The sequence below is a fragment of the Balaenoptera musculus genome, chromosome 1 (assembly GCF_009873245.2).
Source record: "Balaenoptera musculus isolate JJ_BM4_2016_0621 chromosome 1, mBalMus1.pri.v3, whole genome shotgun sequence".
Lineage (NCBI taxonomy): Eukaryota > Metazoa > Chordata > Mammalia > Artiodactyla > Balaenopteridae > Balaenoptera > Balaenoptera musculus.
In genome coordinates, this window is record NC_045785.1 from 113,087,759 (window position 1) to 113,103,856 (window position 16,098).

A 16,098-nucleotide genomic window follows, 5' to 3' on the forward strand; every position below is an offset into this window, starting at 1 on the left:
CATTTAACCTTTTATTAGCTTCAGTTTTCTCATCTGTCAAATAAAGGGTTAGGTCTAGCTGAAATGAGGGAGGCTGAGTGTGGATGGGGACAAGGGACATATGGGAATCCCTGAACTTTCTGCTCCATTTTGCCTAAAACTGCTCTAAAAAATAGAGTTTATTAATTAACAAATAAAAATTCAAAACTACTTCATACAGGGAATGGTGTAAGGTTCAGCATTCATCCAGTCCACACTCCTATATTTAAATTGAATTTAGAACCTAGAATGTTCCTAAAGCATTTCAGGGGAAAATTAACCATATTCTGGTGTTTAATCCAACCTTAACCACTAGATTATCTATAACAAAGAAATTTTAATCCACTACCCTTTGAGCCTCAGTTTCTGACAAGCAGCATGATTCAGTCGTAAAACAAGAGTGGTGAGACCTCTAAGTGTTCAAAACCCCAGTAATGATTTCGATGATAAATTTTATAAACTTAGTAAGTTCCTTAACTTTTCTGTGTCAATTTCTTAAAATAGTAGATAGTAACCCTTACTTTACCATTTCCCACAGATTTAATATGAAAGCATTCTGAAAATTTAAATAATATATCAAATGTAAGATGGCACAATGCTTTCATTTTATTTCCAAAGATATATACTATTTTGAGGAAATGACAGCTAAGTGTAAACATTATGTGTTATACATGTAACATAAATAATAATATAGTGTTCTATAATATATAATAAATACATCTATATTTTACATATATAATTCCCATGCAAACAAGCAATATTCTGTAAGCTTGAAAATTACAGTTATCCCATTTCCTGTAATAGATTTAGTGCTCAAAAGTAGCCTATAAATTAAAGGAAGTATATAAGGAGAGTTTCTTATTTTAAAAAACTTAGAAGTCACAGTATCTGAGAGCCAGGATAATCTTAAGATATGAACTGTGTAGTTCAACAGCTTCACTTTATACATCAAGCTTCATTTTTACCACTCCCAGAGAAACTAAGTAATCTGCCCAAAACGTTACACGACAGTGGCAGTACTTTTAGGAGTACTAAAAGTAGAAACCTTCCCCCACAAATGTAGAACTAAAAGCTCCCTTCAAAGTAGTGTTAATTTTTTGATATTTTGCTATTCACCATAATGTATACTCTAAAGTCTAAAGTTCACTCTCCAATTCACCTGATTTATATCTGACATTTCATATTCTTTAAAATTCCTATTAGATAAAATTTAAATTCCAAAAGTAATATAGCATTTCTATAACTTCACGCAATAAAGACACATAGAAAATAAGAAGTAAAAACCTCACTACCCCATTCCAAATCCTATAACCTAGAAGGGTATATAGCAGGCACAATAATATGCAACCCCCTCCCCAAATCAAAATCCCCAGAAGCTGGGAATATGTAGAAGAAATTAAGGTTTCTAATCTGTTGATTTTGAGATAGGGAGATTATTCTGGATTATCTGGCTGGGCCCAACTTAATCACAAGGGTCCTTATAAATGGAAGAGGAACAAAAATGAGGCAGTCAGTGGAAAAAAAAAAGTGAAAACAGAACCAATGTTGAAGTGATTCAATGTGAGGATTCAACTTGTCACTGCTGGTTCTGAAGACAGAAGGGGCCTCAAGCCAAGGAATGCAAGTAGCCTCTTGATTCTGGAAAGGCAAGAAAAAGAATTCTACCCTAGAGCCTCCAGAAGGAACATAGCTATGCTAACATCTTGATTTTAGCCTAGAGAGATCAATTTCGACTATAAAATAAATTTGACTTGCTTTAAGCAACTTAAATAATTTATTACAGTAGGCATAGAGAACTAATACACAGGTTAATATTTTGATGACTATAATACTAAGATATTCTTTGGTGCCTATATACATGCACACAGTAATAGAGGTTTTCTTAAACCAAGGAGTACTGGCTGTACCACTTTTATCTGGTATATTAGTTAATGACATCATCATACACCTAGGAATACAAAACAAAACATCGGGATCATCACTGACTCTAGCCTAATCCTTTACTCCCTACCATCCAATCAGTCTTTAATTCATTTCAATTTTAATGTAAAAAATGTTGAAGAGTCCACCCTTTCCAACATCCAGCCACCTTAGCTATCACCTCAGCTCACGACATGACTTCTATCCTGGAAAACCACAGAAGTGTCCTGCTTCCTAACTGGTCTTCTAACTTCTAATATTTCCTCATCTAATTAATTTCCCATACTGATACTGGAGTCTAATCTTGATCCAATTTTAATTGAATCACACACTCCCCTCACAGTTTTTTAAAACCTATAATGATTTATATAAAAAAGAGTAAACTTGCAATGTCCTTGTACCATTCTGTGACCCAAAAAACAAATTTCCCTAGCATGGAGTACTTTTAGGGCAATGAAACTATTCTGTGACACTACTGTGCTAGATACATGTCATTATACATTTACCAAAACCCATAGAATGCACAGCACCAAGAATGAACCCTAATGCCTACTATGAACTTTGGGTGATACTGTGTCAATACAGGTTCATTGATTGTAATAAAGGTACCACTGTGGTGCAGGATGTCCATAGTAGGGGATGTTGTGCATGCATAAGGACAGGGGTATATGCAAAATCTCTATACTTTCCAACAATTCTGTTGTGAACCTAAAACTGCTCTGAATAATTGTTTATTAATTTAAAAAACAAAACAAACAATCCCCACCCAAATTGCTACCGACAAAAAACAGCCAGCCCACAAAAATATATTGGCTTCACAGCTTGTAAGAATGCACACCTGTATTATTTGGTCTATGTTTTAAAAAATATTCCAAAATAAACCATTTTCTTCTTATTTATTGCTATGAGATGAAGAGCTAGCTGTAACATAAACAAGGTCCTTTTCAGAGTGAAAGACTTTTATCTGACTAGAGACATTTTAAAACACTAATGTAGTTGATGATACTGATCTTTTGAGGCACAGTCTGATTTTATTATTAATTCCTCATTTTTAGGAATTTAATCCAGAAAAAGTACATTAGTAAAAAAGTAGAAGTAAAATTTTAACTACAGTGAGTTCCCTGGTGGTCCAGTGGCTAAGACTATGCTCCCAATGCAGGGAGCATGGGTTCGATCGCTGGTCGGGGAACTAGATCCCACATGCCGCAACGAAGATCCCGCACTTGGCAACGAAGAATCCACATGCCGCAACTAAGACCCGGTATAACCAAGTAAAAAAAAAAACCCCAAAAACAAAAACAAAAACTTGAAATATAGTTTTTAGCAGAGAACTTTATATCTGCTTTTCTATTCAGCAAAAACATTCCTTTAAAATCGTAACTGTATTAGATCTTCCCAAAATGCATTTTCATTTTCTCATTTGTAGTGACAATGCTAATTTTTTTTCAGGCATTGTCACCTGGAATAATGACCATTATTTCTTAGCCTTCCCTGTGGCTGAATTATGGTTCATGACTATGTTTCAGTCAGTAACTGTAAATGAGGTTTTGAAGTTTCCTTTCTTAGTCAGATTAGCTGCTATAATGAATTACCATAGACTTGGCAGTCTAAGTAACAAAATTTTATTTCTCACTGTTCTGGAGGCTGGGAAGTCCAAGATCAGGGTTGGGTTCTAAGTGAGAGCCCTCTTCCTGGCTTGCAGATACTGCTTTCTTGTTGTATACTCACATGGTAGAGAGAGAAATCATCTCTCTGTGTCTCTCTTTATAAGGATGTTAATCTCATTCAGGAGGGCTCCACCCAAATAACCTATAATTATTCAATACTTCCCAAAGGCCCCATCTCCAAATATCATCACACTGGGGATTAGGGGTTCAATATATGAAATTTCAGGGGAACACATTCACTCCATAATGCTTCCTTACAAAGAAGGTACAATACTTGTTTTTTACTCCCTTTTCCTCTTTTATACTCTCTGTAATGAAGACCTTATGGCAGTTATGTTGGAACAAAAGGTAACCATAGGAATGCAAGCTTAGTGTTGAAATGGAAGAACAGAAAAAAAGGAGTCTAGGTCCCTGAAGACACTGTGAAGATACCATGTTAAAACTCTGAACTGTGTACTTCACAACTTTTTTTAAATTAAAGGAAAATAAATGTTTATCTTTAAAAAGTCTTGGTTATTTGAGAGGATTTCCTATCATTGGCAGCTGAAACTAAGCCTAACTAATAAAACATTTTCATGACCCAAGAAGCAGAAATGGAGTACAAAGAGTTTATGTGATACCTACCTCAGTGGCAAATTAATGAAAGATCTTTTCAATGCAAAATAAAGTGTTGTGGTTTATATGTTGATCACTTTAACCTTACCAAGTCAGATGTATCTCTAAAATGTAACTGTTCCTCTTTCCATTTCATTCTTTTCTTGCCTAAATTCAAGAATTCCTCATGACCTTTTGATGGATACTGTGAATTTCTGCCATTAGTAACTCTCTCATTCAATTCATTTTCCACTCTGTTGCCAGAGTTATCTTAAAACACAAAATCGCACTTTGCACTTCCTTTTCTAAAAATAGTATTTTTAATTTCCTATAGCTTAGTGGGATAAATATCTTAAGAGTCAGTAAAGTCCACGGTCCCTATCACACAATGCTTATTTTCCACAACACCACTACATTTCAGAAAAAGTGAACTTCTGAGTTGTTCTAATATATGAAAAGTCTTTGCGTCCTAGTATGTGCCTTGGTACATGCTATCCTAACTGGAACGCCCTTCTCCATCTTGCAAACTACTGTTGAATGTCCAAAACCTAACTCAACTATACTCTGTGAACTACTTCTTACTGAATGATATAGTGAGTTGATAGCTCTCTGGGGTTTTAAAATGTTTCAATCAGAGGACTTATCAAGCTGAACTTTCCCAAGGGAATATGAAGTTCTTAAAAATAAGAAGTATTTTACTCATCTGGCAAATAGTTTGGAACACAGCATTTAACAAATGAGGAATGAATGTAGAAGACCATCAAGATCATTTTAGATACAAGCAGAGTGTCCCTTTTCTTATTTTCAATTAAGAAAACAGGCATCATTAGAATCCAAACTACAGAAGTATAATCCAGAAAGGCAGAGAGAAGATAAAGATCAGGGAAAATAATTAGCCCCAAACAACATATCATGAGTACAGTGAACACTGAGGTGTTTGTGATGAGATTTGTATTTGTGTATATTACATTTGCATTGCTTTTGTTTTTTTTTGATAGTCAAAGTATTATTTAAAACATGGAAGAATGACAGGTCTTTAAAGGATGTCAGCTGATAGGTACCACTACTTACTCTGTAGTTTTGTAAACATCAGAATACAGCCCTGCTTTCTGATACTTCTTCTTTGGGGGACGTGGGGCCTTCTTTTCTCTTGGGATGAGAGAAAGCACAGGCTGCAAGGTACTTTCAGGTTCGGGAGGTTTGGCTGGGGTTTCAGGAGGACTGGGAATCTCAACTGCTGCTTCAGTAAAGCTAGAAAGAGAAGTTTAAAGATAATTTTATGGTGAAATTCTTTTCCTACAAATAATTATCTATTGAAAAAAACATCAGAGCAATTATAAAAAGAGACATGTGGACTTCCTCATCTGGTCATGCTGGAGTAACAGACACCAGATTTGTCCTCCTGACAGAAACTAACAGAAACACGGCAAAGTACAATCAACCTGGAGTAAGTTTATGAAACAATTATCAGACACTGGACAACAGTGACTGTAGCACTGTGATCCCTGAGAAAACTGGAAATAAAATAGAAAGAGATGATTCCTATAACCACTTTGCCTTTACAAGAAGGACTGAGGTGGAGGGAGTAGAACCAAAGCAGAGAATGGCCAACTTAATGAGTTGAAAAGAGAGATCAGAATATGGAGAGGCTGAGGTAGTTAGAATTTGTGAGGCAGAGTACTGGAGTGGAGAAAGCTATGGAGAAAAATAACTCTAGAAATCTGTGTAAGGGGTCTCCTTTAGTACATTGCTAAATACTAAGTTTGTGTATGTGCAAGGTGAAATTCCATAAGGCTGGACAAAGAACCACCAGAGTATTATAACCCAAACAATTTCCGGAGCTCCCACATGATGACAGATACTCAGATTCCACTAAGGAGAGTGAAAGACACTGCCCAACACTGTGGGCATTCAATAGAGATCCCAGAGGGTAACATTATCCATTTTTGTAGGGCTCAACTATCTCTGGAATAAAAGCCAGCTCTTATAAAGCTTAAAAACTATCTTCAAAAGAATCCAAACCAATCCACAAGTAACTTAACTACCTACCAAAATAAAATCGAACATATAGAAAAGAACAAAAAACATACACACAATAACGTGACTTTTACAATATTAAAAAATTCAAAAAGAAAAAAAAGAGCAATGACCAAAATTTTTCTAAATTTGATAAAAAGTATAAACCCCAAGTTCCAAGAACCTAAACAAACCAGAAGCAATATAAACTAAAAAAAAAATCAAGTATGTCATATCATAATAAACTTTCTGAAAACTATTGATGAAGAAAATAAAAAGAGCCAGAGAAAAAATACACAATCTATACAGGAGTACAAAAATAAGAATGAATGCAGATTTCATGTCTGAAATAATGCAAGCCAGAAGGCAATGAAAAGACATCTGGAAGTGCTAAAAGGAAGGTGAGGGGAGGAGCCTGTCAAAAGAGAATTCTAAATCAATCAAAAACATCTTTAAAAATTAAGGTGAATATAGTTCCAGTCAAAGATGGAATAGACACTTCTACGTATCTTCCCATTAAGTACAACTAAAAACCCTTGAAATTATATATAAAATAAACATAAGCACACAGATTGGCTAGGTACCTTGGGACCTAAGCAATGACGTATCAGGGAATTTCCTAGATTTTCTTTTTGCCTCATACTTAATAGTGAAAGACTGAATACAGTTTTCCTAATATCAATGATAAGACAAATGTCTGCTCTCATAACTTAAATTCAATGTCAGAGTTAAAGGTCGTAGCCAGTGCAAAAGGACAATAAAAAGAAAAAAATATAGAAGTGTTAGTCCTCCAATTTTGTTCTTTTTCTTCAAGATTGTTTTGGCTATTTGGAATCCCTTGAGATTCCTCATGAATTTTAGGATGGATTTTTCTATTTCACAGAAAACATCACTGGGATTTTAATAGGGATACTGAAGCTGTAGATCACTTTGGGTAGTACTGATATCTTAAGTCTTCCACCCCATAAACACAGGCTTTTCTTTTTCTTGCCTAACTGCTCTGGTTAGGAATTTCAGTACAAAATTGAACTGAAGCGGCAAAAGTGGGCATCCTTTCCTAGTTTCTGATAATAGTGGAAAACCTCTGTCTTTCACCACTGAAGTTGTCAGCTGTGGGTTTTTTACATATAGCTTTTATTAGGTTGAGGTAGTTTCTTTTTATTCCTAGATTGCTAGCTTTTTATCATGAACATGTGTTAGATTTTTGTCAAAAAATTTTCTGCACTTACTGATATGTCCATGTGATATTTCTTCTTTAGCCTGTTAATGTGATGGATTACATTAACTGATTTTCAAATGTTGAACAAGTTTTATATAACTGGGATAAATCTTACTTGGTTATGAGATGGATGGATTGGTTTCATATTTTATTATTTTTTTTCCCATTCTCCTTATAGCCAAATTCATTTTTTCTGTGCCTCACCTTATGTTTCTTCCTCCTACAATCAAAAATGTTTTCTGCTTTCCTGCTTATATGTGTATGTATATATTCTACATATATAAACTCTTCAAGTGCCATGTTTCTCCAAGTTCTGTCTATAGACCATATATACCAGAATCACCTTGGGGGCTTATAAAGGAAATGCAAATGCCTACTCATAGAATTTTTAAAATTCCTATTAAGGAGATCTGAGATGGACACTTCCTAACCTTGCTGGTCCCTAATACCCCACACTGTGCACCCTCATTACAAGAGCATCCATCTTATCCCACTCGGGCTCTGACACCGTAGGCTGGGTTAACATTCCCTCTCCCTCGCCCCATAATCCAACCCTTTACCTCATTAAGCCTCCAACACCCAGCTTAGGGTCACCATGGTTTCCACATCCCATACAGATACCTACCAAATGGCTTTAAGATTGAATTCTTCAGGAAAGAAAAGAGAAAGAAGAAGAGGTAAGGTATTTTAAAATATGGTTTTATGGGAATTCCCTGGCAGTCCAGTGGTTAGGACTCAGCGCTTCCACTGCCATGGCCCGGGTTCAATCCCTGGTCAGGGAGCTAAGATCTTGCAAGCCACGTGGCGCAGCCAAAAAAAGTAAATAATAAATAAATAAAATAAAATATGGCTTTATGATATATTTATCTACATTAACACAATACATTGTTTATTTTTTGTGGCTTTTTTTTGCTTTATAAAAACAAAATCAGTTAGTATATCATTTTTAGGGTCTTGTTTCTTTCACTTAATCTAGTCTCTAAGGCTCATTCATTATCATTACATGTCAGTTATAATTCATTAACTTTTATTACCATATCATATTCCATTGTACAAAAAACTACAATATACTTATTCCTTTTCCTGTTAATCTGGGATATTTCCAGTTTCTATATATTATAATCAATCTTGCTACTACCTTTCCAAAAAATGCTTTCTGGTGATCATTGGGCTGGAGTTTTCCTAAGCTATGTAAAAGGTAATTGCTGGATCATACTGCATTGTTTTGAAATACTTCTTTGGTTACATACTCTGGATACGAAAAATGTATAAATTATATCTTATAAATTTCTTCTCTCAGTTTGTAGCAAGTCTTCATACATTTATTGGGATGATGTTTGATAAACGGAAATTCTTAGTTTTAATAATAATACAGTATATCAATCTTTACCTGTATGCTTACTGCTTTTGATATCTTGTTTATGAACTCTGAGAAACAAGGTCATAAAGTCTTCTTCCTTCTGTATTAGCCTTTAAAAGTCTGAAGGTCTGCTTTTTACACTTATGTATTTATTTAACCAACTGGGAACTGATTTTTACACATGGATTAAGACAGAATCCAATTTCCTTCCCATTCCTATGCAATATCAACTTCTGGGGCACCACATTTATTGAATATAATTTTATTTCCTTATTGATATGTAGTGTCACCTCCATCATATAGCAAGCTTGCATGTATGGATCCGTTTCTCTTATCCAATTCTATATTCGGTTCCATGCTAGCTCAATATACCATAGCTTAAAATTAAGTCTTGGGGCAAATCCATTGTTTCATTCAGTGATTCCATTCCTAGGTATATACCCTAGAGGAATTAGTGTCCATATCCACCAGTGAACATTAGAGGAACGTTAAGAGCAGCATTTTTGGGTAATAGTGTCAAAATGAAAATAACCCAACAGTAAAACAGAAAAACTCTATATCTGCATCAACATGGATGGATCTAGAGATTATCATACTCATCAAAGTAAGTCAGAAAGAGAAAGACAAATACCATATGATATCACTTACATGTGGAATCTAAAATACGACACAAATGAACCTATCTACAAAACAGAAACAGACTCACAGACATAGAGAACAGACTTGTGGTTGCCAAGGGGGAGGAGAGGTGGGGAAGGAAAGGATTGGGAGTTTGGGATTAGCAAGTGCAAACTAGTATATACAGGATGGATAAACAAGGTCCTACTGTACAGCACAGGGAACTATATTCAATATCCTGTAATAAATCATAAATAGAAAAGAATATGAAAAAGAATATATATATGTATAACTGAGTCACTTTGCTGTACAGCAGAAATTAACACATCGTAAATCAACTATACTTCAAAAAAATTTAAAAAAAAGAAAAACTATTACATACAAACAATGGATAACTATAAAATAACAAAAAGGAGGTAACTACAGCAACATGCAACATCAGAGATGGTTTTACATTTATATGTTGAGCAAAAAAAGTGAGGCACAAAAGCATATGTCTTGTATAATTCCATTTCAGTGAAGTTCAGGAAGGATAAACTAAACTATATTGTCTACATTGAATACTTAAATGGTATGAAAAAAGGTAAAAGTCAGGAGATTGATTATAGCTACTGGCAAGGAAGTGGTGTATGACTGGGAAAGAACATGGGATGCTACCAATGTTCTATATGTTCACCTGTTCTGTATCTACACGGGTGTTAACTTTATAAAAAATTTTTTTAGGGCTTCCCTGGTGGCACAGTGGTTGAGAATCTGCCTGCCAATACAGGGGACATGGGTTCAAGCCCTGGCCCAGGAAGATCCCACATGCTGCAGAGCAACTAAGCCTGTGCTCCGCAACAAGTGAAGCCACCGCAATGAGAAGCCCGCGCACCCACCATGAGAGAAAGGCCATGCGCAGCAACGAAGACCCAACGCTGCCAAAGATAAATTAAAAAATTTATTAAAAAATTTTTTTTAAAACTGGTTACTTCTATTTATATACTTTCTGTATGTGTATTCCTCTTCAAACTCCCTTTATATTCTCTGAAGAGTTTTAATGAGACTGAAATGATATTTTTAAAGAGAGATAGAACTCTCTTTTAAACCTGGTCCTGGTCCTTTCGTGTGGCAAGACGTTGTAGATTCAACTTACATTACAGAAGCACAAAGGGTATTTCTTTCCGAGTAGGTATTTTTCCTAGGAATACAGCACATACATTTCAACTGAGTTTTATAATTTGTTGGGCATAAAGTTCTTATAGTAGTCACATTTTAATCTCTCATATATAGCTAATTTCCTTTTTAGTTCCTAATTTTATTATTCCCTTTCTCTTCCTTTATTGATCAACCTTACCAGAAGTTTGTATATTTTATTCGTTATCATTAGTATTACTAACTTTGGTCTTCAGTGTTTCTCTCTACTGTACCTTAGCTTTATTTTGTTAATTTAACGTATATGTTTTATCTCTGTCCTTTACATTTTGGGGCTTATTCTCATTTTTCTGATTTCTTTTCTTTTTTAAATAAATTTATTTAAAATTTTTGGCTGCAATGGGTCTTCGTTGCTGCACACAGGCTTTCCCTAGTTGCGGCGAGGTGGGGGGGTTACGCTTCGTTGCAGTGCGCAGGCTGCTCATTGCGGTAGCTTCTCTTGTTGTGGAGCACGGGTTCTAGGCGCGCGGGCTTCAGTAGTTGTCACTCGCGGGCTTAGTTGCTCCGCGGCATGTGGAATCTTCCCAGACCAGGGCTCAAACCCGTGTTCCTTTCATTGGCAGGCGGATTCTTAACCACTGCGCCACCAGAGACCTCCCATCGTTTTTAGAATTTCTTAATTGGACTCTTTGTAACCAAGGAGGACCCCTCCCCTATATCCTCTGCTTTAGTTCCTCTCTGAAGTACCTAGATAATAGTATCTGATGCACATTTCCTGAAGTTGTTTTACAGATGCTAAAACCAAATGGAAGAAATTAATTACTTAATGATCATAAGCATCACAGAACTACTGGCACTTAAGGATTGATAATCTTAACCTCTGTGACACCACCCTGTTACCTCACCATCAACCAATCAGAGATTTGTGCATGAGCTGATCATATACCTGGGACGCCCCTCCCTCACCTTGCCTTTAAAAATGTTTTCCTAAGCCCAGAGATAAACCCATGCACTTATGGTCACCTAATCTATGACAAAGGAGGCAAGAATATACAATGGAGAAAAGACAGCCTCTTCAATAAGTGGTGCTGGGAAAACTGGACAGCTACATGTAAAAGAATGAAATCAGAACACTCCCTAACACCATACACAAAAATAAACTCAAAATGGATTAAAGACCTGAATGTAAGGCAGACACTATAAAACTCTTAGAGGAAAACATAGGCAGAACAGTCTTTGAAATAAATTACAGTAAGATCTTTTTAGACCCACTTCCTAGAGTAATGAAAATAAAAACAATAATAAACAAAAGGGACCTAATTAAACTTAAAAGTTTTTGCACAGCAAAGGAAGCCATTAACAAGACAAAAAGACAACTGTAAGAATGGGAGAAAATATTTGCAAATGAAGCAGGTGACAAAGGATTAACCTCCAAATTATACAAACAGCTCATGCAGCTCAATATGAGAAAAACAAACAACCCAATCAAAAAATGGGCAGAAGACCTAAATAGACATTTCTCCAAAGAAGACACACAGATGGCCAACAAACACATGAAACAATGCTCAACATCACTAATTATTAGAGAAATGCAAATCAAAACTACAATGAGGTATCACCTCACACTGGTCAGAATGGCCATCATCAAAAAATCTACAAACAATAAATGCTGGAGAGGGTGTGGAGAAAAGGGAACCCTCTTGCACTGTTGGGAATGTAAACTGATACAGCCACTATGGAGAACAGTATAGAGGTTCCTTAAAAAACTATATATAGAACTATCATATGACCCAGCAACCATAATTGAAAAAGACACATGCACCCCAATGTTCATTGCAGCACTATTACAATAGCCGGGATATGGAAGCAACCTAAATGTCCATCAACAGAAGAATGGATAAAGAAGATGTGGTACCTATATACAATGGAATATTACTCAGCCATAAAAAGGAACAAAACTGGGTCATTTGTAGAGAAGTGGATGGACCTAGAGACTGTCATAAAGAGTGAAGTAACTCAGAAAGAGAAAAACAAATATCGTATATTAATGCATATATGTGGAGTCCAGAAAAATGGTACAGACGATCTTATTTGCAAAGCAGAAATAGAGACAAAGATGTAGAGAACAAACGAATGGATACCAAGAGCTAAAGGAGGGAGGTGGGATGAATTGGGAGATTGGGATTGACATATATACACTATCAATATCATGTATAAAATAGATAACTAATGAGAACCTACTGTATATAGCTCAGGGAACTCTACTCAATGCTCTGTGGTGATCTAAATGGGAAGGAAATCCAAAAAAGAGGGGCTATATGTATACGTATAACTGATTCACTTTGCTGTACAGCAGAAACTAACACAACGTTGTAGAGAACTATACTCCACTAAAGATTAATATTAAAAATAAAAATGTTTTCCTAAAACCCATCAGGGAATTCGGGCTTTTTAAGCATTACCTGTCCTGAACTCCTTGCTTGGCATCCTGTAATAAATGCTGCACTTTCCCTCACCACAACCTGGTGTCATTAGTTTGGCTTTACTGTGTACCGGCAACCAGACACAAGTTTTGTTTGGTAATATCTTCATTCATAAATTTTCAGCATTCTTGAAAATAATATAAGCATTAATGGCTATGAATCTCCCTCTAGGTACCTCTTTAGATACATCCCACAAATTTCAATATGTAGCACAGTATTTACTCACTTCTAAATATTTTTAATATTTTAATTGTAATTTTATTTTTTTCCATGAGTTAAAAAAATTTTTTTTTCCTTTTAGATCCAGGATTTGAACCCAGGTTTTTCTGAGTCTAGAACCCAGCTCATAATCATTACAATATTCTTTTGCATTCTGGTTTGTTATTAATCAATGAATAGTGATCAAACTCTTTAACATGGTGTACAAGGACCTCTGCAAGATCTGGTCCCTACCACCTCTTCTCTAGACTCATTTGACACCATACTACTCTAATTAATGTGTTTTGGCCGCAAAACGTTTCTTTCATTTCCCTGAACCTGCCATGCCTTTTCATACTTACCAGTCTAAAATGTATGCTCTGGCGTTGCTCCTCTAAATAACAAATAAAGTCTGTTCTTCAGATTTTACCTTAGTCATTACTTCCACAAAAAAACTGAGTCAATTACCTCTAATATAAGCTCATAAACCTAAATAATTCTTCATAATAGTAGTTAGAATGTAAGAACCATGAGGATAGGGAATATTTCTATATTTGCTTACAATTGTATTTACCCTCAGCACATGAAATAATTTTGCAATAAATACCTAATTTAGAAATAAATGAAGAGGGACTTCCCTGGTGGTGCAGTGGTTAAGAATCCGCCTGCCGGGCTTCCCTGGTGGCGCAGTGGTTGAGAGTCTGCCTGCCAATGCAGGGGACACGGGTTCGAGCCCTGGTCTGGGAAGATCCCACATGCCACGGAGCAACTAGGCCCATGAGCCACAATTGCTGAGCCTGCGCGACTGGAGCCTGTGCTCCGCAACAAGAGAGGCCGCGATAATGAGAGGCCCGCGCACCGCGATGAAGAGTGGCCCCCGCTCGCCACAACTAGAGAAAGCCCTCGCACAGAAACGACGACCCAACACAGCCAAAAATAAATAAATAAATTAATTAATTAAAAAAAAAAAAAGAATCCACCTGCCAATGCAGGTGACATGGGTTCGAGCCCTGGTCCAGGAAGATCCCACAGGCTGCGGAGCAACTAAGCCTGTGTGCCATAAATACTGCGCTGTGCTCTAGAGCCTGAGAGCCACAACTACTGAGCCCACATGCCACAACTACTGAAGGCTACACGCCCGGAGCTCGTGCTCCGCAACAAGAGAAGCTACTGCAGTGAGAAGCCCGTGCACTGCAACGAAGAGTAGCCCCTGCTCGCTGCAAGTGGAGAAAGACAGTGTGCAGCAACGAAGACCCAACACAGCCAAAAATAAATAAATAAATAAATAAATTTATTTTTAAAATAAAATAAAGAAATAAATGAACAAACTCCTGCTATACAACAAGTGCTACAGTAGGTTCCAGTTCGAGAAAGGTGAAAAACTGTTGCTATCTCTGGGAACTCACTGTGCCATGTCCTTGCCTACACAATCTCTTGAGGGTGGAAACTGTATCTTTCTCTTTACCATCTCCTCAAATTCCAGAATATAATTTTGTGGAAAATAAGTGTTTAATGTTGCTGACTAATGCTACTAGAACTTGCTGGAACAGAAGGGCTTATCTGAAATAAAGCCTTTTCTCTGAGGCACATTTTTAACATGACCCTTCCTAAAGTGAATGGTTAAGATGTCTCAAATTGTCACTTTCTTACTATAGCGAAGGCAAAAGTCATTCTCTTTGTAGAAATTTTAAAAGCCTCAGTAATTAAAACAGAAATAACAGATTGATAACAAAACAGACTGATGGGAAGAGAATATAAAAATATAAAAGAACACCCTAAGACCCAAAGATATTTAAGAATTTATTATATGATAAAGGTATCATTTCAAACAAGCAGGGAAATGATGATCAATTAATAGTGGTAAGACCATCATTTAAAAATTCAAAAAATTTAAATCTCTTAATTAAATTTTTTCCCCTTTCAAAAAAACCCCAAAACTTCACAAAAATCCAATGGGAATATAAATTATAGACACTACATATAAAACAAAAATGCTTACAAATCTGCAACCTTGATAAATAACTGGCAATAAACATAGCACTCACTCATACCTTATACAAGAATAAATTTCAGCTGATTTAAGACCTATATGTAAAAAAGTAATATGTAACCCTTTGAAGGAGAATAATTATGATATATTCCTGACATGCAATAAGGTAATTCTATATGTACTAAATGACAAGATCACCAAGATATATAAAGAGAAAAGTTGTTACAAAATTAAGTGTAATATGTATGTTACCACTTATATAAAATAACAGCTTTGCATATGCATGTATTTGTAAATGCATAAGAAAAGTATCAAAGGATACACAATAAATATATTGTTAACAGTCTTACCCATGAAAATAGGATTTGATAAGAAATGAGATCATGTGAAGAGACTTTAACTCCTGAATCAGTAAACTTCTAGTTTCACTGATTTGTGACCATGTATTCTCAGGAAAAAATTTTAAATCCCATATATTCTCTATAAAAAAAGTATTTTTTCATAGACGTATGCATAGACAGCTACGAAAAACTTCTGTAAACAGAGGTGGTCCAGTGGTTAAGACTTTGTGCTTCCACGGCAGGGGACACGGGTTCCACCCCTGGTCAGGGAACTAAGATCCCATATGCCACATGGAGAGGCCAATAAATAAATAAATACATAAAATTAAAACCAAATATTCCTTCAGGGAAAGAATCTGGTTGGATATATAACAAAAGGATTAAATGGTCTTCTCGGGGGTGGGGGTGGAGGGTGATTTTTTACTTCTGCCCTACACCTTTTGGGGAAAAGTAAAAATATAAAAAAGAAACTATTAAAAAACAATCTAAGGGCTTCCCTGGTAGCACAGTAATTAAGCATCTGCCTGCCAATGCAGGGGA

The 16,098-nt window shown here is 35.9% G+C and overlaps 1 protein-coding gene across 9 annotated transcripts in view; it reads right to left on the bottom strand.

Moving 5' to 3' along the window:
* The window catches only part of ASH1L (ASH1 like histone lysine methyltransferase), a 213,573-nt gene that overhangs the window by 107,478 nt on the left and 89,997 nt on the right, over window positions 1-16,098 (bottom strand). For 8 of the 9 annotated variants that reach the window (XR_005017158.1, XM_036831168.1, XM_036831148.1 and 5 more), the window contains one exon: window positions 5,271-5,450. The exons of the other annotated variant lie outside the window; for it this stretch is intronic. Coding sequence is in view for 7 of the 8 variants with exons in the window: in XM_036831168.1 (XP_036687063.1) it covers window positions 5,271-5,450 (180 nt within the window). In the remaining variant the exon portion in view is untranslated. The remainder of the gene's footprint in view (window positions 1-5,270; window positions 5,451-16,098) is intronic. 9 annotated transcript variants of the gene reach the window in all.